The sequence below is a fragment of the Eschscholzia californica genome, unplaced genomic scaffold (assembly GCF_041429995.1).
Source record: "Eschscholzia californica isolate CP2 unplaced genomic scaffold, dmEscCali1.0.p SCAF_4, whole genome shotgun sequence".
NCBI classification, from domain to species: Eukaryota; Viridiplantae; Streptophyta; class Magnoliopsida; order Ranunculales; family Papaveraceae; genus Eschscholzia; species Eschscholzia californica.
The window spans coordinates 27200503-27226550 of NW_028238461.1; the positions used below are offsets into that span (position 1 = coordinate 27200503).

The 26048-nt window shown below is 37.8% G+C and overlaps 4 protein-coding genes and 1 pseudogene across 4 annotated transcripts; 1 reads left to right on the top strand and 4 right to left on the bottom strand.

The window, feature by feature from the left end:
• Nucleotides 1-2378: 2378 nt before the first annotated feature.
• LOC147543948 (uncharacterized) lies at nt 2379-3470 on the bottom strand. Its single transcript, XM_086635548.1, has one exon. The coding sequence runs from the start codon at nt 3468-3470 to the stop codon at nt 2379-2381; it is 1092 nt and encodes a 363-aa protein (XP_086491674.1).
• Nucleotides 3471-5318: 1848 nt separating this feature from the next.
• Nucleotides 5319-6008, bottom strand: LOC147543949 (tubulin beta-2 chain pseudogene; annotated as a pseudogene).
• Nucleotides 6009-8568: 2560 nt separating this feature from the next.
• On the bottom strand, nt 8569-9126 carry LOC147543950 (uncharacterized). The gene has a single exon (XM_086635550.1). The coding sequence runs from the start codon at nt 9124-9126 to the stop codon at nt 8569-8571; it is 558 nt and encodes a 185-aa protein (XP_086491676.1).
• A 6131-nt stretch (nt 9127-15257) lies between these two features.
• Nucleotides 15258-22079, bottom strand: LOC147543951 (Pectin lyase-like superfamily protein). Its single transcript, XM_086637388.1, has 9 exons — nt 21734-22079; nt 20565-20693; nt 19720-19887; nt 19582-19602; nt 19208-19415; nt 16852-16933; nt 16664-16772; nt 16466-16582; nt 15258-15664 (listed from the first exon to the last, which is right to left on the bottom strand). The coding sequence occupies exons 1-9, from the start codon at nt 21935-21937 to the stop codon at nt 15383-15385; spliced, it is 1320 nt and encodes a 439-aa protein (XP_086493514.1). The 5' UTR covers nt 21938-22079; the 3' UTR covers nt 15258-15382.
• Nucleotides 22080-23942: 1863 nt separating this feature from the next.
• LOC147543952 (uncharacterized) lies at nt 23943-24898 on the top strand. The gene is made up of 2 exons (XM_086635551.1): nt 23943-24196; nt 24382-24898. The coding sequence occupies exons 1-2, from the start codon at nt 23943-23945 to the stop codon at nt 24896-24898; spliced, it is 771 nt and encodes a 256-aa protein (XP_086491677.1).
• The last annotated feature ends 1150 nt before the right edge of the window (nt 24899-26048 follow it).

Below are 26048 nucleotides of genomic sequence, written 5' to 3' on the forward strand. Positions count from 1 at the left end.
TTTGTCTCGGATCAGCCTAGTCATAGGTCGGACCAAGGGACAGCACGAACCTGTCGTGCTCTTTCCCTCGGTAAAGACGCGTCTGTCAGACGCGTCTTTACCGGGGCTGATGCGTCCTAGACGCTTCTGACCTAGGATAGACCATAGGCATCTCGGATGGGATGCCTAGGATGGGTCCTTGACGCGTCTTAGATGCGTCCAGACCATCGGGTCTCTTGTGTAACCTCTCGGATGCTAAGCCCGAGAGGTGTTGGAGCAGTGAGACGCGTCCTAGGCGTGTCTCGGGTCGGGACGGTACATAGGCCATCTCGGATGCAAGGTCCGAGATGCCTTGGTGCACTCACAGTCGCGTCCTAGACGCTTCTGTGCACGGTCGGCACGGGCATCCTGCATGGGATGTCTTCTGGACGCGTCCAGATGCGTCCTAGACGCATCTGGATGCTCCAGTTGCATCCTAGGTGCGTCTGGAAGCTTCCCGTCGCATCCCAGATGCGTCTGGTTGCTCCAGCCGCGTCCTAGATGCGTCCGGACCTGTGTCCAGGGTCTCGGTCCTAGACCGAGACCAACTAGGATTCCCAAAAGCGCGTCCTGGACGCGTGAGGGACCTTCGAGACCCGTCTATCTCGGACTCCTAGTCCGTTTCGAGTTGGGATATCCCAGACGCGTCCTGGACGCGCTGGGATGTCCGAGACCTATGAGTCTCGGACTCCTAGTCCGAGTTGGACTTGGATATCCCAGACGCGTCCTAGACGCGCTGGGATGTCCGAGACCTAAGAGTCTCAGACTCCTAGTCAGGACTAGGAGTCCCGGTCCTTCACGGACTGGGATATCCAATCTGTGTCCCACCCGGTCTCGGACTCCCAGTCCGAGACGTGTTGGTCCGGCCCAGACGCGTCCTGGTCGGTCCGGCCCAGACGCGTCCTGGTCGGTCCGGCCCAGACGCGTCCTGGTCGGTCCGGCCAGCTGGGTTTCCAAAAAATTTTGAAACCCTAGTGTTCCAACTGCTTCTTTTACGTTTCTTTACTGTTCTAGCTGCTGTTTGGTCCTGATTTTGATGATTTCATCATCTAAAATTAATGGTTTTGATGATTTTTATCAAAAACTTTAGAACCTAAAGCTAGTTTATGAAAACCCTTTCCAAAAAACTAAGTTCTTAGTGTTTTAGGTCATTGAATCATATTTAAAACCCTAATTGATCTAATCAAAACATGTTTAAATGTTCATTTAAACACCATTAACACTATTATCTAGTTATTCAAGTTTGAATCTAATTCGTCTAGTCAAAGATAGTTCATGCAAATGGCTCATGATGCCACTGTAGGGATTTGGATGTATCTAATACAACTAATTAACTAGTGTTTTAAGCGGAATCTCAAACATCTATATGTTTAACACTAGATTACCGGGATCTATACATGAACATATCAATGAACTGGAATAGAAAGATGATTACCTTTAATCGCTTTCCCACGAACTAAATCCCGACCAGTATTCGGAAGATAAGAGCTCTAATTGTAGCTCCTCTACTTGAGACACCGAGTATATGACTTGAACTCCCTCCTTCGAGTCAGCTAGGACCTTCTTGAAGGTTGAGATGAAGAACTCCTTCTTCTTGACTAGATAATTGAGAGAAACTCCTTTTCTCTCTCTCAGACAGCTCTTCTCTCTCTCTGAGAAAAACTTACTTGTTTTGCTTGGAAGTTGGTTGTCCCTCTTTTTCTTTAGGTTGTCTAATTAGGTCCTTATGTAGAAATCCCTAGAATAGGTGTTTGACCCAAACTAGGATTCTTAAAACCTAATTATAAGGTATTTACCCAAAACACCCTTTTTGGGTCCCTTTGGTGTGGCCGACCAACATAGCTCTTTATGGGCTTCCTTGGCTAGCCCACTTAGGGCCTAACCGGCCATGAGATGGCCGGCCCCTTGCTAAGATCGCCATCACATGGCCGGCCCACCCAGTGGCGTGGCTGAGAATTTGGGGGCCCGGTGCGAAACTGCAGTATGGGGCCCTCCTTTCTATAATCGACAAATCGAATAAATCCACAAGTAAAAATTGAAAAGAAATTTTTAAACATTTTAATTAAACGAAAAATCGGATTTTAGATAAATTCAAACTACAAAGCAAACATAGCAAAAAATTGATAGAAAAACAAAATTAACAACTTTGTATCTTCATCATCTATTCAACTCTGTAATCCCTTGACTCCATGTAACAATCTTTACTTAAAAAATTTTCTTCTTGCATTTTTTGAAGCAAAATCATCTATCAAATCTTCATAATTGATATTGTCCAAAAATCCACTCTCGATAGTGAGCAAAGCTAACCCATTTAGTCTGTCTTGTAACATAATCGATCTCAAGTATGATTTTAAAATTTTTTATTTTGAGAAGCTTCTTTCTGCTGATGAAGCAGTCACTGGTATAGTTAACAAAATCCTGTACGCAATGCTAGCAGCAAGAAAACAATTCATTTTCTTCAAGAAATTCAATATCTCATCGGCTTTTGTAATCTCAGTTGGCAAAACATCTTGCAAGAGTTTTAACTCGACAAATAATTCGTCCCCTTCAACGTCAAAATGATCATCTTTTTTTAGACTATTTGCAAGATTCTCACAAGAAACTTTTAATTCTTCATCATGATATCCACTTAACTTTTCCGGTCTCAACAAAAAACCAAATATTTTCTCATATACTTGATATTGTTCGAACCTTCTCTCCAATGAACCAATAGCTTGATCAACTAATAAAATGAAATAATGAACTTTAAAATATTCCTTACCAAATTGTGGAAATATTTGCGATGAGCTCTCAGCGGTCTCATCAAAATGTCTTTTTCGACGAATTACACGCCTCTCCGGAAACACTGGATCAACATCTAACTCATCAGCCATTCTCGTGGCATCGATCATTGCCTCTTCAAATCCAGTTTCTCTATACTTCTTGAACGAAGTAATTAAACCTTTTACAAGTGTCATAGCAACATCTATGTGAATATCCTTTGATTGCAAACATTTGCTGACCTTATTAACCATCACCAATATCTTGTACCAAATACAAATGCCTAATAAAAACTCGAAATCACCAAGCTCATGTCTTGCTATAGATTGTGCTTCACGTCTTGTTGTTGCCTCGGTGTCACTTTCTGCTAATTGAAGTAAAGCTTCTCTAATTTGTAGAGGTTGCGATATAATCGCTTTGACACTTTCAACACGACTTTCCCAACGTGTGGTTGATAGTGGTTTCAAAGTAACTCCTTTCAGATTCTCTTTTAAAATATGCCACCGCTTTGTAGAATTTGCGAATAAAGAATAAAGTCGTTGTACTACTCCAAAGAAGTCTTTAGCCTTACCATGACAATTTGCTATGTCACAAAGAGTCAAATTAAGACTATGACTACCACAAGGTGTGTAAAATGCTCTTGGATTTATATCTAAAATTCTTTTTTGTACTCCTTGTTTGCACCCTTTCATATTCGAACCATTATCGTATCCTTGTCCTCTCACATCATCAATCTCTAGACCCAAATTCTTTAAAGTTGTTTGTAGTTCTCCGAAGGGAGATTTGCTGTTTGGACCCCCTTTCATAAAATCGACTTGCTGTTTGGACTCCCTTTTTCCAGAGTTGCAATTTGGACTCCCTTTTGACAAAAAATAGTTAAATATAACAGTAAAACAAAAATTTTGAGATAAAAATACTATTTTACCCTAAGGAAATGAGAAATACTATTTTACCCTCAACCTAACCTAACCCAACTTATTTCTTAACCCTAATGTTAACTAAACCTGACTAGTCGACCCGCGACCTGACCCTAGCAGCAAAACCTATCGACCAAACATCGTCTTCTTCCACTCTCTCTCTATAGTCTATACCTTACTCTAGATTTGGTTCCATGCAGTTTGAAGAGTGCTATTTGAGGTAAGCACAAGGTTTCTCTCTGTTCTTTGTTGGTTTTGTTCTAATAAACAAGACCCTAACTTCATTTGTTTGAGAATTCAATTTCATATGAAAATCAAATCTTTTCGCATAAACACTACCCTTATGTGAGAACAATTCAATTTCCTCACTAATAGATTTTTAGAGAGTAAAATAAGAGAGGAAGTGATTGCGATTTTCTAAAGAGAGATAGAAAGTTCAAATGGGTTGTTTTTCATGGTCATCATCACTTGTGATCAGAAAAAGAAGAATTAGAAACATAATTCCTAATTTCCCAAGCAATTACATCTCTCACAAGCAAATGGGTTCTTCTTCATGGTCACCTACTAGATCTTCTTCTAGTAGGTAATCTCTCAATAGCAGCCCAAAGAAGTTCTTCATCTGGAGCTTTGATTTCAATTTCACAAGCAAATTTGGCAAATTTCATGTTTGATTGGGTAGATTATATGGTTTTATGATGAGTAGAGAATTGGGGAGTGGAGTTGTAGAGAAGGATGAAGGTTGTAATGGTAGTATTGCAGCTTTTTTTGTTACAGGTAGTAATGAAGCATTGCAGTTCAGGTTGAAATCCCACAAATTTGCAACCTGCATATGAATCCCACATTTTGAGGATTATCACTTTGTTACTTCTTGGGACTGGGTTTGGAGCGTTGGCTGCATCGATCGTGTTATTCTTTTGGACAGTATTCATTAATCTAAGAGCAGTGACGGTGATACCAGCTGAGTATCCCGTTCACTCTGTCGAATTTGGGTATGAGAAGATCAAAGTGGTTACTGAAAAAACAACTAATGATGGCAAAAAATAGAGCCTTTTGGGTGGTGGTGGTGGCAGGAGGAGAATGGGGGATTTTTGGTGGAGGTGGGTGGTGGTGATAGCGGCGGAAGTGTGGTGGTGTGAGGAGAACGGGAGCCGCTCGGGTGGTGGTGGTGTAAGGAGAAAGGGAGCCGCTCAGGTGGTGGTGGTGGTGGTGGAGGAAGGAGAATGTGTTGTAAATTTGTGGTCTTTCTGTATTTTCTGGTGTTCTTGTGAAATGTAAGTTGAAGAACAAATGTGTCTTCTGTTTCATTTTCTCTGTAATCGAATGAAATGTTTATTTTGATCTAAGCCTCTTTCTGGATGTTCATAAGATGCTCTTTCTCTACTTCTAATCTGTGGGTCTACTAATCAAACTTGAAAGTGAAATATATTAAATAAAATTGTAACTAGTTGACAGAAATAAAATAGTTTGTTCTTAAATCTTAACCCACTTAGTACAAAGCACCTTAAAAAAAATTTAGAAATGACATGAAATACAAGACATAAACCTAAAACATGATTCTACATAAGCACTTAAGGCAGAACGAATTATCGATCTGCAGACAGACACCGGCAATTGGGAGTTACGGCGTCTTAAAAGCAAACCAAAATTAGTCATTTAGAGCACACTCTTCTTCTTCTTCTTCCTCGTAGTCACCTTCTTCCTCGGCGGTTGCATCTTGGTACTGTTGATACTCGGAAACCAAATCATTCATGTTGCTTTCAGCTTCAGTGAACTCCATTTCATCCATACCTTCTCCAGTATACCAATGAAAGAAAGCTTTTCCCCTAAACATAGTTGTGAATTGTACACTAACCCTCCTAAACATCTCCTGAATCGATGTCGAATTCCCAATGAATGTTGAAGCCATTTTAAGACCCGTTGTTGGGATGTCACAGACTGTCGATTTGACATTATTGGGAATTCATTCAACAAAGTATGAAGAGTTCTTGTTCTGAACATTTATCATCTGTTCATCAACTTCTTTAGCAATCATTTTACCACGAAACATAGTCGAAGCTGTCAAGTATCGACCACGGCGTGGGTCAGCATCACACATCATGTTCTCGGAATCCCACATTTGTTGGGTCAGCTCGGGAACTGTCAACGATCTGCATTGCTTAGAACCACGAGACGTAAGAGGAGCGAAACCCACCATGAAAAAGTGGAGACGAGGAAGGGGATAAGGTTCACGGCGAGCTTTCGAAGGTCAGAGTTCAATTGACCAGGAAACCTCAAACAACAAGTAACCCCAGACATAGTTGCAGATATCAAATGGTCCAAAATCTCCAACTGTTCAAACAAAAATATAAAAACATGTCAATTATAAACAGAAAAAGATCAAAACACAGACAAGAGTGTTGTTAAATGAAGGAAAAATAACCTAAATTCATCCAATGGTCCAAATCTCCAACTGTTCAAACAAGAATATAAAAACATGTCAATTATAGACAGAAAAAGATCAAAACACGAACAAGAGTGTTGTAAAATGAAGGAAAAATAACCTAAATTCACTAAAACCCATTATCAATCATCATCAAAAGCTCAAGATTAAAATTACCAGCTTCATTAATGGAGTAAACAAAAATACAGAATGAAAAGGAACTTGAAGAACCCAAAAATCCAGCCTTCATATAATGAAAATCCAAACATCGTCTTCTTCCACTATATCGTGAAAATGGAGAAGAACTTCACGATGGTGATGGTGATGGTGATGGTAATGGGAATTTTCCCTTTCCCAAATAGAGATGTAGAGCTTACTAACCAGGCAAGGGACTGAACTTTTGGACCGTTGATCACTCTGGCAGAAATCGGGTTGCCTAGTTAAATAAACTAAGGAGTCCTAAGTGCAATATCAATTATACAAGGGTAATTGTGGAATTATCTGAAGTGTGACTTCTTAGACGGAATATTCCTTTGAGATTCTGTCAAAAGGGAGTCCAAATTGCAACTCTGGAAAAAGGGAGTCCAAACAGCAAGTCGATTATATGAAAGGGGGTCCAAACAGCAAATCTCCCTTGTCCGAACAATCCAAGTCCAGTTGTGTCATTCACATTAACAAATTCAACAAAATATTCTTCTACTTTCACAGGAGTAGCAGACATATCTACACATCTTAAAATCAATGTCATTTGTTCTTCGTGATTCACATCAGGTGTACAATCAAGTATAATTGAAAAATACTTAGCTTCTCTAACTTTTTTAAGTATTGCACTTCTGACTTCGGCTGATAACAATTGTATCAACTTATTTTGAATTACATTACTTAAGTAATGGCATCAAATCTCATTATTTCGAATCCGACGGAGGTGTTCTTCCATAACTGGGTCATGTTCTGCTAACATTTCAACAAGCCCAACGAAGTTTCCATTGCTTTCCTGCCCAATCTTGTGTTTTCTTCCATGGAAAGCCAAAGTGTACTTGGAAAGATATTTTACTATTGAAATTAATCTTCGTAACAATAATCTCCAATGTTCTTTCTCCTTTTTAATACATTCTTGCACAGTTTTATCAATTGTTTGACTTTTTTCCCAATCTAATTTGCGTCTCAATCCATGTAGCCATGTTAGCAATATGCTCAGTGGTAATCTCATGTTCTGTAAGTCTCACACCAAGATGTTGCCAATCTCCGTACCCGTCATTTGCTAATTGAGTTTTCAAAAACCTCTTCTTAAATAGTTTACAACAAAAACAAAATACTTTATCGGCATCTTTTGAATACACAAGTCAATTTCTATCATGCTTTTCTCCGTTTGATAAATATCGAGTATAGAATTCGGAAGAAAAATGTCTATTATTCCGATCATTGGGCCCACTTTTCATTGATAGATCTCTTATCGGACCTTTTTCAATTACTAAATCTCTCCATTTTCCCTCAAGATTATCCCAACTTCTAGGATCGTATATATTATCCGGAATTGGATCACAAGGTTCTTCTTCAGAGTCATTAAAAACATCTTCGGAAATATCATTATCAAGGTCTTCACTCGCGGAACTATTACTAGAATTACCAATATAATGAAATTCATGATTTTGATGATCAACAATATTATTTTCATCTTGTATATGAGTTTCAATCAATTCTTTATCTTCATTTAATAAATCTTCATTTGAAGATGGTTGTTCTCTAACAATGAACTTGTCAAGAGCCCCTTTTTGTGTTTGGATAAATTGATTTTCTTTTGATTTCTCCCGCCTCTTCAAACTTCCAGACTTGTATTTCCTTGGTGCCATTGACTTTAACTAAATAACTATACAAAGAATAATATAAAATAAGTATATTAATACAAAATTACCATATAAAAAAGTAACTTTTATCTATCCAACAAGACAATAAACATAGAATCGTAGTTACAAGATAAAAAAAAATATGCAATATTTGTAATCTATCTTCTAACTTCTAAGTTCTAACCCACATTATGGTAAATTAACAATTAAAAATGCTTTTAAGTATTAAACAAACAATGAATCAAATATATAAAATAAAAAATAAGTGAGGGATTACGGGAGTACCTTTGCGATGGAAGACTTATGATTCACTACTTTGTCAATTCTAAAGAAATAAGAAAATTGTCTTGACTTGATCACTTGAAATTGAAATTTAGGAAAAAGAAAATCAATAAAATATGGATATGAGATGATCTACTTTACTTGAGTTCTCTGATGAGATGAGATAAAAAAAAGATAAGGAAAGAACAAACATGGAAGATATATAAATAGTACACCACATTTAATGGGATGTAACTAGTTTGAGAGAATTAATAGAGAAGTAAGTTTTTTTTTTTTTTGATGATAAAAATATATTAAAAGCAAACTGACAAAGTCTTACAAAGTCAAACTAACTGAAAGAGGAAATAAAAGACGTCTCGACATTCCACACTCTATTCTGACCATGAATTCTACCCCATTTAGCTAGTGCATCTGCTTTGGTGTTGCTTTCTCTAGTGACATGAGTGAAGATGATATCTGAGAACTGGTTCTTGAGCTCTAGAGACTTAACTATGATCTGTCTGGATTGCCAGTGTAAACCTTCCTTCTGGTCGTTGATGTAGTTGATGATGTTTAGATTATCACTTTCGATTTGAACATAAGGGATTTGAAGTTGCTTTGCCCATAAAATGCCGTGATAGATAGCCAAGCTTTCACATTCTTCAGAATTTTGCCCTCTCACCTTATCTGCGACAGCAATGATAAATCTTGCTTCTTCGTCATGAATAATGCACCCTATTCCCGCAGGTTCCGTCAATTGCATGAACGAAGCGTCTACGTTGATTTTAAGAAATGGTGTCAATGGAGGTCTCCATTTTTGTTCTCTTGGTTTTTTGCTGCATTTCTTTGTTAGTAAAGATTCAACTTTGAGTGGTGTTGTGGATGTATTATTGATTCGGATGATCATTTGTTTTGGGGTTTGTTTAGATTCGGTAAAGCAATTTTCGCATCTCGCTTTCCATATGAACCATAAAATTTTTGCATATAAAGTCGTGGTTTCCTCATCTAGTTGTTTCCATTGCTGAATCCATTGGTTGACCGTAGTAAGTTGTTCTGTTCTGACCTGAAAATGAAACCATATTGCCCTGGCATAGTTACAGTGTAACACACATGGTCTAGTGTTTCATTAGCTTCACAGTTAGTACAATTGTATATATTACCAATGTACCTACCAATTTTGTCCCTCACTGGTAGACTGTTGGTACAACATTTCCATAGAAATAGTTTTATACGAGGTATCGTGTTCATGTTCCATATGAAGAACCAGTCCGTTGTAAAATTCATATCACTATTGTTCCCATTTCTCAAATAGTTATACATAGATTTAATAGAAAAATTACCTGATTTAGTGAGCGTTCATTTAGCAGTGTCTTCCTTATCATTCTGCAAATTAATACTAAGGATAGCATTGCATATATCATGATTAAAACAATTGTTAAGCATTTCAATGTTCCATTTGTTGTTGGTAATTAGTTGGGCGACCCATTCAAGTCTCGAGTTTTGCTGATTGTTTATGGGAGGGGGGTGGTTCGGGATCCAGAAATCATGCCAGATACTTATCTTAGTACCTTTATTGATGTCCCAGAAGACTAAACTATCCATTTGACTGAACTGTTTACTTATAGCTTTCTAAGGCCAAGAATGATTAGCTTTAGGGGGGAGAGGTTTAGTAGATTTTGGGAAATACTTAGCTTTGAAAACTTTGACCTAGATGGATTGGGGATTGTTGAGAAGCCGCCAATTAAGTTTGACGAGGAAGGCTTGGTTGTCCAGAAGCGGAAGACGAATACCTAAACCGCCAAATTTGCGTGGCTTGCAAATAGCGGACCAGTTGATGGTGTGAAAGGTTTTGGATTTTCCCCACCAGAAAGTCCTTTGGATGGACTCGATGCTGTTGCAAATTCCTTTGGGAATGGCAAAACACTGCATCTGGTATCGAGGAACGGCCGCTGCAATCGTTGAGATAACAATTGAGCGACCAGCTTGAGAGAGAAGATTTGTTTGCCACTTGGAGAGTTTGTTCTTAATTTGGGTGAGGAGTGAGTTAAAAGCTTGTTTTTTATTTTTCTCGATGAAAAGATTGGTTCCAAGGTACTTATCCCCGGTGGTAGATTGGTGGACTTTGAGATTGCGGATCATCATTCTTTTGAATTTGGGGTGAGAATTTTTGGTAAAGAAAATATTGAATTTGGCATAGTTGATCATTTGGCCAGAGGCCTCGCTGAATTCTTTGAGAATTTGTTTGAGATTGTGGACGTTTTCAAGAGAATTTTGGCCAAAAATAATGCAATCGTCGGCAAATAATAGAGAAGTGAGTTAGAAAGATAGAAAGAGTCAAAGAAAAGGAATGTCCAACGGTCATTAGATAAAAAAAAGGACAAAAGTGAGAGAGAGAGAGAGAGAAAAACATTTAATAATGAGGTAAAGAAAAAGTTAGAAAGTTACACAATTAAAGTCCTAACCAGTATAAAGCTGCTGCTAGATGTACATTCCCAATGAGGATAGTAAATTTTTTTTTTTTGGAATACTTAGCATTACCTATTGGGTATAAAGGGGCCCCTGGGTAAAGTGGGGCCCGGTGCGACCGCACCGGATGCACCCCTTTACCCACGCCCCTGGGCCCACCTAAAGCCTCCCCGGGTCTTCCTTTAAGGCCCGGATGTGTTTATCTCTATTCGGACTCCTCCGAACTAATTGGACTTACTAATAATGGATCCAATCCACTTATTTGCCATTCTATTTCTAGTCAATTCTCTCCGTTCAAACCATTACTCTTATGTGTAACCCTTGTAGGATCCGGTTTATGTTAGCCGCGGATTACCGAAGTTATCCGACGATCGTGAGCGGCTTCTAGCTAAGCATTACGACCCCTAATTCGACCGGACTAATGATCTTCCGAGTAAGGTCATCATGACCCTATTGGCCAAACCGTACGCATTGACACCTTGGTTGAAGGACATTCCTTCGGAAGGATGCCATTCCTTCTGACCGAGGGAATATATCCCTCAACCTTGGCACCGAAAGATCAGCCCTGGGGTCTTCAGAGGAGTAAAGGGGGTCTAAACAGGTCCGGTCAATGTCTTATGCCCAGAACTTGGAAGGCAGCAGCGCTAAGCGATCTATCGACTTAATCCCGAATCTTTTAGAAAAATCTCAGTCGGCTACACATCTCGAAGTTTTTAAGTCAGCTTGAACTCCACGTAACTAAAGGATGAAACTTCTCTCCTAGAATCTATCAAATCGGCAAGATATCTACGAAGGATCCTTGAACTTAGGAACTTCCACTTATCAAAGATCCGAGATAGACTCTAAGGAAAATCCTAGATACTCAAGGGAGGAAACTTTCCCTTCGTATTGATGGCAACCGCCTCATCACCGCCGCTAATAACAGTCGGCCTAACATTGCCTAGAAAAGGCCCCCCACATCGTCCTTCAGAGGACACGATCTCTTACCCCAAAAAGATCACAAGAAACTCAGAGTTCTCATAACTCGCCCCCCAAAATGATCAATCAACATTCATTCTTTTACTACAAAGAGCACCCTGACTGGCTTGAGCTTCGGAGTGGTTTTCGAACCCTTTGCAGGTTTTCCCCCCTCGGGAACAGACAAACAGGAGCAGGAGCAAGGAGAAAGGAGCAAGAGCAGGGAGCAAGGACGAGGAGCTGATATAAGGAGAAGCAGAGCAGGAAGTGGAGCTGGAAGCAGGAACTTCAGGCTGAGCAACACTCAATCAAACAGAACAATCAAACATAACGGAGGCTGTCATGTATCAACTCCTTTTTTCATGCTGATATAACGGAAAGCCATTTTTTGACATTAGCAAATGCTATAAGAGAAATTCTAGCTTGTTACGCGGATTTTTCTAGTGAGGCCATTAATTTTGATAAATCATCTTCCGATCCCATATCCCTCTTACAATGAGACGACTCTTCACTCATGAGCTTGGTACTCCTATAATGAATGATGAATCCAAGTATCTAGGACCTCTAATCCGTAAGCCTGGTAATAAAACACGTAGTTATGATTGGCTTATGGATAAATTTAACAAATCACTGGCTGGATGGAAAAATAGATTGGTATCTCAAGCAGGTATGACTGTTCTGATCAAATCAGTCCAAAACTCATATTGTACATATCCTTTTAGTATCCAGAAAATACCACAATTCATAATCAACAAATTAGAACAGTATGAAAGGATTTTTGTTGGGGTCATAGCCAGGAAGATCCAAAAATATCCTTCATCATATGGGAGATTATTAGCATTTCTAAGAAATATGGAGGTCTGGGAATTAGATCCCTAGAACAAGTAAAGGACTCACTTGCTGCTTAGATAGTCTCACGCATGTTTCCCATCCCAAAAGCTATGTGGGTAAAACTTCTTAAAAGTAAATACTTTCTCAATGATAACTTCTAGGAAAGTAACCATCACTATCACCATCTACCCCATTTTGGAAATCAATACCAAGACAAGAGATATAATGAGGTCCAATATTTTGTGGTCGGTTGGAGATGGCAGTGATATCAAAATAAAATTTGATCCTTGGGTGCCTAATCAACAATTCCACACTCCTATCACACATATTCTTTTACCTGACCAATATTTATTGGGGGTCGGATCTTATTGATAACAGTACCACTATTTGGAACTTCAACATATTCCAACAATACTTTGATGTTAATATTGTGCAAGCCATTTCAGAGATTCAAATTCCCACCACAAGGAGGAAGGACAAACTAATTTGGTGCAATACAACCACATGCAAAAATTGTAGCAAAATCATTCTATACCACAATCAAGATCAGACCCATTCTATAGAATAATCTCAATAAAATACCCTGATCAAAATTATGGCACAAGAAAGACATGGACCCGAAGGTTCAACTCAATCAGGAAGAACAAACAAACAATTAATCAAACATGTTTGATATGCAACTTGGAAGTGGAAACGATAACTCGTTTATATAGTGAATGCACCATATTCAAGAATCTTTTGGGTTTACAACATGAGATCCTATTAATAATCTGAAGTTCCTACTTAATCGGGAAGAATAAACAAACAAGAGCCTGGTAAGATACACTTATTTGCTTTGGATCTGGTGGAAGGTTACAAATGATCTCCAATTCAACAATGTTACCATCAACATACATCAAGTCAACATCTCAAGTATAACTCCAACTCTCATAAAAAAAAAAAAAGTATAACTCCAACTATTTGGATATTTCTACCCACCCCACTACTGTGGAGTTCGAAGAGTAGCTCCCTCCCTCTCCAGGAAAACTGAAAATAAATATAGATGGTGCACACACTCCGGTAAGAGGATCGACCGCAACAGTGGCACGAAAATCTGATGAAGAAATCATCTTCACCTCGAAGTAAGACTTTGAACCAAAGTTTGTTCTGCACAGCGAGCTACAAGGGTTTTTCTAGGGTTTCATGTGGCCTCATCTCTAGGATTAAGTGAAACTATAACAGAGAGTGATCCAGTCACTCTCGTCGGATTGATATCGAACAATCAGCTAGACGCCGTCGCCATGTGGAGACTACAAGACCAAATAAATGAAATACGTGGATTTATCCAAGCGACCAGGTTGAATTGCAGTTTTGCCCCAGGAGTTGCAATAAGGTGGCCCACAGGATCGCGACAGCTACATCTGCTCCGATTTGAATCTCAAGTCGGAAAACACCTTTTGGTTAACTTTTATCTACTTTTAGTCCCTGTATTGCCTTCCTGTTTGTATTGGACGAAAGTTTATCTATCTATTGAAAGGTTTACTTAAAAAAAATGACTTTTAAGCGAGTAGGGTTTCTTTTCGTAGTTTTCAGTGCATCACTAAGCATGGTAATCTAGCAGTCGGATCAAAGGTATGCGTATCTGGACGCGGATCTGGAATTGGGACTACCAGACAAACTTGAGTCGTATACTTAATCGCGCGCCCAATAGATCTATTTCACTGCTTCACGACGTAAGAAATTAAGGTGAGACACCCACTACGTCGTCTACCGGTACACGTCGTGCCCAAATACGTCCCTGAGATGCCTGGTTCTAGTCTTCCCTTCCATATGATCTTCTCCGTTCGATAAATTTCTAGTCTGGACTCCGATTCTACTTTTGTTTTCGCCTCTGAGTTCACCTTTGCCTATACTTTTCATCCGCATATTGTTCTTGACCAAATTACCAGAATACCCTCAACACTAAATGACCGAAATGCCCCTCATTTGTCTTTCTTCCGTTTTTCGCACTGAAATACTTAAAAGGCACCTGATCAAACAAAACAATCATGACTCCTCAGTACCCCCTCACCCCACCCCCCACCGAGTCTTCATCGGAGCAATCAGGGCTAGGAGGTAAAGCAATCAGAAATTTAATCATCATTGTGTGATAATTAAGATAACGAATTTTCGATATCATCATGTTTGCCATACAGGTAAGGCTGTCACTTTGGCAAACCCGTCCAAAAGCTTGAATCTACAACCCTGAGATCCTAACCTGAATCAAAACTGTCATAAGCGGCGAAAATACCATGGTTGGAAGAGTAGTCCGGTTAGAAACAGAAAAGCGGAATACATCGAACTCACGACGTTGATGTCTTTTACGCTCCAAAAGGTGCATCACAAAATTGGGGCGATGAGGAAGAACCAAGAGGTAATGGTCCAAAATTAACCTCAAATCCAATCAATTACACGAAATTTATTCAGTATGAAAATGTCACAACCATCTTCTTCTAGGTTCAGTCGTTACCCATAATTGGAAGATATGGAAAGGCTAAGGTTAGAGAGCAAATCCAAAAGGCAGAAAAGACAACTGGAAAAAGCAGAGAGCTCAAAATCGAGCACAATTAAGAAATCTTCATCACTAGGAATGACCGGATAATGACGACAAAAAGATGAAGAACTCGACCGTGGAAGCCAATCTAAGCTAGATCTGCAAATTGACATTTTTGGAAACATATGATGGGTCGGCAAATTCGGAAAAGTTGGGAACAATTTTTACCAAACTATGACTTTAGGGACGGTAAATGAGGCAAATATGTGTCGTTTCTCCTCAAAATTAAAGAATTGCTTCTATATATAAGTTCATTGTGACAACAAATTATACATTGCATTTACATGGATTAACTTCACGTAAGTGTGTATATGTAATATATATATATCAAAAGGTATTATAAGATATCCATGTCAACATTCCAAGCAACCTTTTGTTCGATAAAGCTTTGGTTCCAGGAGAAACATGGAGGGGGAAATACTTTACCCGAACATGAACCATTAGCTGCCCAGCAAGAAGCACTCGTAATACCACCAGAGTATGATGATAGCTCAATATCTTTTAAGAATATGCCTTCACATGGAGAACTATCGCTGCAAGCAAATCTCATTGCTTCCATAGTAGCTGAAGTTCCTTTAATGCCAACGAAAGAGATATCTCGTACCTTCACTGCCGATGTCTGTATCAAAGTGCATTGGCAGTAAGAATAAGAACTGTACAAAGCAATCTTGGGAAAGATACAAAATCGTCTCCTCAGCGATCATCAGTAAAAATCAATTTTAAGGAACCACGAGTTTGTTTAAGTTCACTAACATGGATACTGTTGGTATGTTAGAGATAGAGATTAACATAGTTTATAAACAAAAGATCTGTAGTAATGAACTTTCTCAATCAGATACCGAACTTGAAATCGGGAGGACAATTCGGTACCTCGAATAGCTTATATGATTCGGGTATCAGATAGCTTATAGGATTTGCTAATTCAGGTTTGGATATGGATATAGTTGTATTCTATCTGATAGTCTGCCGTTTACACCATACGTATGTATCTTGGGCATACTTGCATAAGGTGTTACGAGCATAGAAGACCGGTGCAAGTAAATCAACATTTCTATATAATGTAACAATGGTTGATGAAAAAGTAAAATAGTTCTAAGTAAATTATACATGACCTAATAACTAAGACAACAAGTTAGTAGCAGTAACGTCGCATCTTCGCTATGGGGTTTCTTGGTCTGCCGAACCCATACGTTGTATCGTTCTCGAAACCAATACTCATGATAAAAACCCTTCTTGTCAATCAATTTTTAATTGATAGAGTAAGCTTAATCAAAAAGTAGACAAAGAACATTTCAAGTTATGGAGAGCAAAGCAGAGGGAAAATATTTAAAAACTCCATGTTTGTTAAACTAACCGATGGTAAATCTTTCTTCAAACCCCAAAATGAAGGAAAAAATACAAGAAAATACACGTGCCTTACCTGGTTTTGGCACGGCATGCGAGAATCACAATAATATTGGTCAATGATTATCGGGTTTGATACATTTTCCATTAGCACATTCTGGAAAATGATCCTTTCAGCAACACCTGAACCTCCCTAAGCGACGTCAAGCGATTTAGTAACGATGAAGTTTTGATATTACAGTATAAGATGATAGTTCAAAAGAGAAAATGATACCTGCCATGTCTTGATCCTCACACCATTCTCAGTGTTGGACAGAAAAGCCCTATTAACAAACACATCATACACTTGGGACCTTGATTTATATTTTCCCAGACTTCCAATACTACAAGGATAGAAGGTAGAATTAGACGCAATCTTGATGCGTCAGATAATTTACCATTGAATTTATAGGGTACTAGTACCTTATACCATGGCCAGCCTTGCATGAAATATCTCTTATTCGAATCCTAGAAGAATTGCCAACTATAGATACGCAGTCGTCTCCTAGATTCAGTTTAAGACAAAAAATTTTAAAAATGTAGACGACTAAGATATCTGAAGTATGAAGTCATATGCAAAAGTAGAATACATAAATCGAGATTAATTAAGCACTACCATCAAACATATTGAAGGAGAGTTAGGTTAGGTTAACTGGAAGGACTCAAAGTACTGAATTATTTTATTTTTTAGGATTTATGCCGTTTTAAGTGTTCAGACTGTATCTGGAGAAGTCCTCTAGTACAAGGTACTATTTGTACTCCCTAACTGTGGATGTCTATTTATTGACACAAGCTGACCCAGCCTCTTTTTGCTTCCTGAATTGAAAATATAATGGCAGTAGGAGTGTCCTGTGAACTTCTGATATATTCAGGTCGTGGTTCATGCCTCTTTAGTGCTTATGTAACAGAATAAGGAGTATCGTCTAAGTATAATAAAGAAGTAGTAGGCAATAGGCATGGAAATGGAAATATGTCAGTCATTTCGACCGAAATATTTCGAAATTTGATTTCTTGTTGAAAACCTCGCTTGATATCTGGAACTATCTTGATCTTACATTTCTTGAAGAATTTGAAGCCAAGAAAACTAAGCTACGTGATCCACTTCAACGAATCCAGAAAGGAGCTTCGTCCATAGCTGAATATCTTTGTCTCATCAGAGGAGTGGCCAATTCTCTGAATGCTATTAATGACAAGGTAAGTGAATCAGAACTTGTTTTGGATTATTTTGAATGGCTTAAATAAGGAGTACTATCAGTTTGTTATTACTATGAATCATTGATCAACTGATTGCACCTCATTCTGATTCTGAGGAATCCTCTGATAACGCAGCACTCATTCTAAATCTTCTCATAATAGATCTTAGAAATACAAACACAACTCTAACTAAGGCCAAGATGCCTGGGTCGCAAACCTGGTTGGATATCGACCCATATTCAAGACACTTTCAACAGGTTTAGTGGCTTTTTTCTTACCCGTGGCTTTGAGAAGAGCTCTACTGATGCTTCTATGTTTGTCTACAGGTTAGATGGTGATGAGCTTATTCTTCTACTGTATCTAGATGATTTTCTATTGACTGGTAGTTCTTCCTCTCTAATGACCTCCTTGAATGCTGCTTTGGGCAAGGAATTACCCATGAAAAACTTGGATGGTTTACACTATTTTCTGGGAATAGAGGTCGTGAGAGACTCTTCTCAGTCTACTCTGTTTTTTAACCCAAAAAACGTACTGTTTCGAGGTCTTGCTAAACATGATTTGTTGGATTGCAACTTTCTCTCTAGAATCCAGGTTTTATTCTTTTTCTTTAAAAACACAAATAAATGTTAGTTTTTAGTGTGTTATACTTCATTAATGTTGTAGAACTTGTTGATAATTAGATGTGTGCTTCTTAGGGATGAATTTTCAGTGTTTATACTTCATTAAAGCCAAATACTTATATTTATACCTATATATAATTATATATTTATATTCTACGACTAGTCCCGTGTAAATACGACTAGTAGCGACTAAGCCTTGTCCCGAGTCCGCCGACTAGTCCCCCTTGCCGACTTTTCCGACATAGTATAGAAGACTTGGTAATAGCAGCTGTTGAGCGTCTTTGGCTGTCATATTTGCTCACTGAATTGGGTGTTGCTCTATCCTCTCATTTTCATTTGCTTTATGACAAACTAAGTGGCCAGCTTTTAGCCACTAATCATGTGTTTCATGCCAGGACTAAACATATTGAAATTGACTACCATTTCATAAAGAATCTAGTTACTGGTGGTACTCTTACTCTTGCCTATGTTCCTTCCTCTGATCAGTTGCCTATGCATTTACGAAGGGACTCTCCTATTATGTTCTTGAGGGTTTTAAGGACAAACTCATGCCTGATCTGCAGTATTAGTTCCTGGGGGAGTGTAAGAGAATAAGGAGTGTTATCTATGTGTAATAATGAAGAAGTATTTTCTTTTTGATTGATTAATTTACTTAGGAGAGAATTGGAAGTTTAGAAGCTTAAGAGAATAAGGAGTCTTAAGCTCAATGAGCTTTGATTTGTAATAAACTATGAATAAGAGAGAGGAGTTTCTGTTTTGACTCATTCACTACAAATTCAAAAACCTTTTCTTCTTCATTATCTCTCAATTTATTTAAGTGCAACCTTATGAGCTTATTGACTTTTAAACAGAGCACGTGAACCAATTTATTGTTAGCGCACATGAATTTAGCAATAGGTTGTGAATACTATAGCTTTTAACAGAGTACAAACATAAAAGCTGTTCTAAGTCAATGAGTTTAATACCTGTTTCAATTGTAGTGCTCTTGACATCAACAAAAGTAGAATGACTAATGTGGATTGCATCAGTGTTAGGGCTTCTGACAGGTGCCATTACTTTAAGATATGATGCTCTTACCCGGGCACAGTTTGTGAAAGCCATATGCATTTGTTGACTGTTAACCATCATCAGGTTATTGACACGCAAATGCTTACATCGGTGAAAAGTAATTGCCTGCGTCACATTAATCATTATCTAATATTAGAAAAAAATCATCCCGATGTGATTATGGTTCCCAAGCCTGAAAGACACACAAAATGGGAAGAAAAAAAAATGGGTGGAGATAACGAGAGTTCAGAGCAACTTAATAGACTTGCTCGGAGAATAACGTTGCACTAACCGTTGGAGCATGTCTACATGGCTGCAAAGATAAATTGGAAACATTTTCAGAAAACAAAAAACTATCAAAAACAAAGATAAAAAAGGCAAAGAAAAGGACATTTGTAAATAAAGAAAATAGAATTCCAAAGGCATGTACATTTGTAATGTTGATCTTGCATGAGCGCTTCCACCATTCCTCCCCCTTCCCATCAAATAATCCTCCTTTAATAGTAAGATACTTCAGTCCATGAAAGTATATCCATTTCCGGGGGTTTAAACCACGCCAAACATCAGGATCTTTGGGAGCGGTTATAGTACCAGAGATCTGTTAATAATTGGAAAAAGTTAAATCCCATTTGGTCGTCAAAATTTGGCCTACTCAGTCTAAGTTTATTGTATGATTTCCAAATATCCTGTGTCTTTTTTCTAATTTCTCTGTCTCTTTCTCCACCGAAAACCTCCGTCAGCGGAGGTATTCAACAAGAAATAATATTGAGAATCAAAAACACGAAAAATTTGGTAGAGTAGAAGCCCCTTTCGCCGGATCCCCTTCACATAGAAATAGGTCCTCTTCTATCCGTAGCGAACAAACCCCCTTCACAGCAAACTGGGCTTCTGCTTTAGCGGATATTTTATTGTCAACGGGAGGAAAGAGAAAGAAGAAGAAAATCATAGACAAACAGAGTGGAGGTAAGCGAAGGGAGAAAGAAATTACAAAAAGAAACAAAGGGTAAATGTAGAATGAAATATTTAAAAATACGATTTTCTTAATATAACTGTTAACTAGAGGAGCGAACGAACTTCAGGTCAAATGTTAACAGCAAAATGGGTGAGCTGGTAAAATTTTAGGGTCTAAGTGGGAAGTAACCCTTTGGAAAACAAACAGAAATATAATGTGATACGCAATAACTTTTATGCAAACGTGTCTATCCAAAACGATACGGAAGTACTTAAAAAATGTCGACTAGACAAAAAATTGGGAGTAAAATGCTTGGAACATACCCTCAAAGTCACCTTGGATAGACAAGGGCCACCTAAATCAATTGGCCCAACCATATAAGTTCCCATTGGTATGTCAAGTACTGGTCGTGATGGAAAAGAACAAACTAGCTCCCAAGCATCTTTAAAAGCCTACGATTAGTCAACCAAATGACAAAAATGTTAAGAGAGATATTTGTCAGTGAAGTGATAGACATTTTCGGAAATGTACAATATACGTTATATGTTCAAGTCATTTACTTTTTCCGACCATACATGCAATGTAAAAGATTTAAAATGAGAAAACTTCAAAGTGTATGTAGCATAAATCAACATGATATAATTTGAGTGTCGAATTGAAAGGAAAAAAATGGCACTCAGTCCCAATCTCAAACACATATTCATGTCTAACGGGGATGTTGTAAAATCTAGAATTGGAACAGTTAATGATCTCCAACTACGGCTTTAATGGCATAGTGCATTAGCCTTATTAGTTAGAAGAACTGTCTTTGCTTATAGTTGCAAGTGTCAGCGGAACGTTCCTTTTGCCGGCTTAAGCAGCTAACAGGACCTAGGCAGCCACTATTAGCAGCCGTATTAGTATCAGCTAGTAAGCAGCTATCAGCCGGCTTATACTTATGGTATAATGCGCTACCCTTATTATGTATGCCAAAATACTTTTGTCTTGTGGTTGCAAGTGTTAGCGCAAAGTTCCTTTTACGGGCATTAAGTCAGGCCACCATGAGCAAAGCGAATGGAGTGGGGCCTGGGCGCTCTAAACCAACTCCATTACCGCTGCTTGAATTCAGACACAATTTGGCAAATGGATTACATAATACATACTTGAAATTGAACCCACTAACATCTAGTTTTCCCATCATTTAGTGACTCAAAAAAATGGGTTCCAAGACACAACAAACATAAATAGAATTGTTGTACCATTCCACCTAATAGGTATTAAATAAGAAAAAAAGTTTTTTTCTGAATTTTAACTGATGGCCCATCAGATATCTACAAATGTGAAATAGGGTTTCTTCTCGACATCAATGTCTGTCCTCAAGTTTGAAATAACTCAGTTTTATGGAACATGGGTTCCCGATAATAATGAAAATTAAGCTAATAATTCACATAATAACAAAGAAATTTAGCTGAGTACGAAAAAGAGAACTTGAAACTGTTTGATCACATAATACCTGAGTATCATTGTTGAAGCCATCTCCTTTAGCTCCAAAATCCTTCAAATTGAAAACCTTGGTAGAGCGGACAGGATTTAAACGAGGAAGTCGAATCAGGGGCTCAAATATATCTCCGTTTGTGTAAATGAGACATCCAAATAGATGAATTATAAGAATAATAAAATGAATCTTGTAAGAAGAAAACCTTCTTATCTTCATCATCCTTTAGGAAGAGGAGAGAGAGAGTGAGAGAAGAGAGATCAATTGGAACTTGATGGAAAGTGACTTGTAATAAATAGATGATCTTACTCACTGGCCAGTCTCCATCAATCCACTATCTATGGACAGGTACAGAAGGGCGGGTGCTTTCTCCTATTAAACGGGCGAGGTTATTAATTACTAGGTGGCCCAAAAATTCGAGAATCTATATGCGCTCGACAATCTATTAGCACCTACCCTTGTTCGTTTTTCTTTTTGACTCAATCTTCTCTTTGTTATAGGTGGCCAATACGTGGACAACCGTTTTTCTTATATGGACAACTATTTTATGTGGACAACCAGAAAAATTTAAAATTTTATATGGACAACAATTTTTAAGTGGACAACTCTCTATTATTTTCATTCAAGTCCTCTTAAAATTAGATGTATTATTTTAACTCTTTTTTTTCATAAACCCTAAATTTGGTCTTCTTCTTCTACTACTTCTTCATCACCAACACCCAAATTTCTAGAGAGAGAAAATTTTTGAGAGTCATTGGAAAGCAGACATTATGGGGCTATCATGTTTAACCTTTCAAGTTATTCCACAAAAAAAAAATCTTTCAAGTTAAATGTTTGAAGACATACTCTTGAAACTAGATCGCTATTATCTAGAAATTACACTTGAATCTTGCCACCAAAGAGAAAACATCATTCCAAGATACAACCAAGGAACCATCATGCCACCAATATTATCATGAACTGCCGGAAGCATGATCTTTGCAACTTGGGCAAGTTATTTAGATTCCATTGAGTAGAAGAATACTCCTCCCAGACCTCAACTGATGATGGTCTTGAATAGTTGACAGGAGGATTTGCCCCCTACAACCACATAAGCCATCCATTCATAAATTCTAAGTATATAATTTTACTTCCCTAGCATCATATGTAAATTCTCATAAAACAAGAAAAATAGAACATCAATCGAAAAGACTCAAGAATTTAATGAGAAAAAAATTGAAAGAATTAGAAACTAGGGTTTCAAGAAATTGGCCAAACTAGGGTTTCAAGAATTAGAAATTGAAAGAATTTAATACTAGAAGAAGACAATTAGGTTTTCGATTTTTTACTAATTGTTTTTGTTAATGGTCCACAAATTAGTAACGGATAATATTTAAGGCTTTATGGAGTTGTCCCCTTATTAAATCAAAGTCAACTAAGTCAAACAAAGTTGACTCGCAGCGACCCTAAAAATAATTGTCCGTATAAGAAAAACGGTTGTCCACGTATTGGCCACCTTGTTATAAGTAGTGGCTGCCCATATATTTTGTTATAAAGGGATTTGATAGTTGCCCATAAACTCTCCACAAGTTGCTATAGGTATGATGTGGTGGCCCACATAATACACTTAAGATTTAAGATATGAGGTGTCTAATAGAAAAAGGATTTTATCCAAATTCTACATGCAAGGATGAGGTGTTGTTCCTACAAAGCTAACACCCATATGGTGTACACCTGGATGGGGTTACGTGTTGCCTTTGTTGGTCATCTTTCTTGGGTATTTATACCCCATTTGTAGTAACTTTTTGGATAGAGAAAAAGATAAGATCTTTAATATAATAGAAAGAATTTGGTGCAACTCTTGTATTTTCTTATACTTGACAACAGTTTTTATTTTGGTAATTATTTCCAACAATACTACATACTACGTTACCAGCACGATCGTTTCTACAAGTGGGTAAATAATTCCAGTTATAGACGAAGGGTTGTCTTGAAGACCGTTTGAAGATCAAAGTAAGTTGTGTTATTACTTTCCAAATGTCGAATCTAACTAATATAAATTTTGCAGTTCTTGACCTAACAGAAAGTAACTATCTGAATTGAGCTCCTGATGTTGAATCTCATAGAGGAAAGGAATATAAAGAAAACCATAGCAGAGGGAAATAATGAAACTTCTCAGAATCGTGCGGTTGGACTGAATTTTATCCGACACCATCTATGTGAAGATCTGAAGTCGGAATATTTAAATATGAGAGACCCTTTATTGTTATGGATCGGTTTAAAGAAACGTTTTGACCATTTAAAAAGAGTTATCCTTCCTAAGGCTTTAAATGACTGGCTGCATCTGAGACTGCAGGATTATAAAACTGTTTCTGAGTATAGTTCTGTTCTGTTTAAAATAACGACAAAATTGGCACATTGTGGTTTTTCTGTTAGTGAAGAACAAATGCTGGAGAAAACATTTTCTACTTTTCATGTATCTAACATGAACCTGCAAGAACAGTATAGAAATATGAATTTTAAATATCATTCTGATTTAATTTCTTGTCTACTTGTTGCGGAACAAAATAGAGAAGTTATTATGAAAATCAAGAGACTCGTTCAATAGGTTATTCAGAAGTATCTGAAACCTATGTGACATCTTATGGACGAAGTGGTCGTGGCAACGATCACAACAAAAATAATAGAGGTGGTGGCTACCACTCTAGAGGACGTGGTCGTGGTAACGATCACCAAATAGATATCAGAGATGGTGGCTACCACTCTGGAGGACGAGGACGTGGGAATGCTCAAAATTGGAATAACAGAGATGGTGGCTACCACTCTGGTGGACGTGGTCGCGGTTACGGCCGTGGTCGTCGAGGACGTTACAATAACTCGAGTAGTAGACCTCATCCATTTAGCCGACAAGACAAAGGAAGAGGGGCATTAAATGAACCTTCTGAAATGCAAAATAAGTCATGTTATAGATGTGGTATGACAGGTCATTGGCAAAGGACCTGTAAAACTGCAAAACATCTTGTAGATATTTATCAAGCGTCGTTAAAGAAATCAACGACCAATACAGAAATGAACCAGATGGAGATAGGTGGTTCCTCCTATAACACTGGATTAGATGTGTCTGATTTTCTAGTTGATGAAGTGGAAATTCATCATACTGAATCACAAACTGAGTTATTTCCTATTGATTACGGCAGTAATTGAAATTCCAAAAGATTGTGTCCCAGCAGTCGAAAGAGATATATACGATGGTAGCTTTGATCATCTACCTCCCACTGAATTTGACAAACTACTTGATGAAGAGTTTGACAAAATTTTCCCAGAATAGTGTTATATTTGTATATATTACTTTGTTTCTTAAATAATTAATGTAATATATTGTCATGTTCAAATAACACAAATATGTTATAATCTTATGTCTTATTTTTGTGTACATAAGGTATGGATTACAGAAAGACAATATCAAAGGATGATGAAGATATATGTGTAGTTGATAGCGGAACTACAAACTCTATCTTTCGAAACAATAAATATTTTGGGACCTTGAAGTTATACAAGGCTAATACGATAACAATCGCAGGTTCATCTAGTCTCATTGAAGGCTCTGGTAGAGCAACTATAATATTACCGCATGGTACGAAAATAACCATTGATGACGCATTGTTTTCAACCAAGTCTTTGAAAAATTTATTAAGCTTTAAAGACATTCGTCGAAATGGTTACCACATTGAGACTAGAGATGAAAATAATGAAAAATATTTATATATTACTTCAAATACTTCCGGCAAGAAGCATGATTTAGAGAGACTGTCGACTATTTCTTCTGGATTGTATCTTGTAAGGATAAAAACGATTGAATCATAATTGTCGTAAACCAGAAGCTTTACGACCCTAGTGTGGTGACACTTTGGCATGATCGTTTGGGACATCCTGGATCTACCATGATGAGTAGAATAATCCAAAATTCTCAAGGACACCCATTACAGAACCAGAAGTTTCTTATAACTATGGATTTTAATTGTAAATCCTGCTCTCTTGGTAAATTGATTGTAAAACCATCTTTCACAAAAGTTCATATAGAATCTCCTAAATTTTTGGAAAGGATTCAAGGAGATATTTGTGGTCCTATTCACCCATCATGTGGACCATTTAGATATTTTATGGTATTAATTGATGCATCTACCAAATGGTCTTACGTTAATCTGTTATCAACACGTAATAATGCTTTTGCACGATTACTAGCTCAGATTATTAGACTACGTGCTCATTTTTCAGATTTTCCTATAAAAAAGATACGTCTTGATGGGGCAGGAGAATTTACATCAAAGGCTTTTGATACTTACTGTCAGGCAGC

Bases quoted from the DNA above. Each gene is read 5' to 3' on its own strand.
- LOC147543948 (XM_086635548.1), bottom strand. From the start codon at position 3,470: ATGAAAGGGTGCAAACAAGGAGTACAAAAAAGAATTTTAGATATAAAT.
- LOC147543950 (XM_086635550.1), bottom strand. From the start codon at position 9,126: ATGATCATCCGAATCAATAATACATCCACAACACCACTCAAAGTTGAA.
- LOC147543952 (XM_086635551.1), top strand. From the start codon at position 23,943: ATGAGAGACCCTTTATTGTTATGGATCGGTTTAAAGAAACGTTTTGAC. The intron at 24,197-24,381 runs GTATAGAAATAT...CAAAAATAATAG, and splicing joins AACATGAACCTGCAAGAACA to AGGTGGTGGCTACCACTCTA.
- LOC147543951 (XM_086637388.1), bottom strand. From the start codon at position 21,937: ATGATGAAGATAAGAAGGTTTTCTTCTTACAAGATTCATTTTATTATT. The intron at 19,416-19,581 runs GTTAGTGCAACG...AATGTGACGCAG, and splicing joins CATGTAGACATGCTCCAACG to GCAATTACTTTTCACCGATG. The intron at 16,583-16,663 runs GTATCATTTTCT...GACGTCGCTTAG, and splicing joins TGAGGATCAAGACATGGCAG to GGAGGTTCAGGTGTTGCTGA.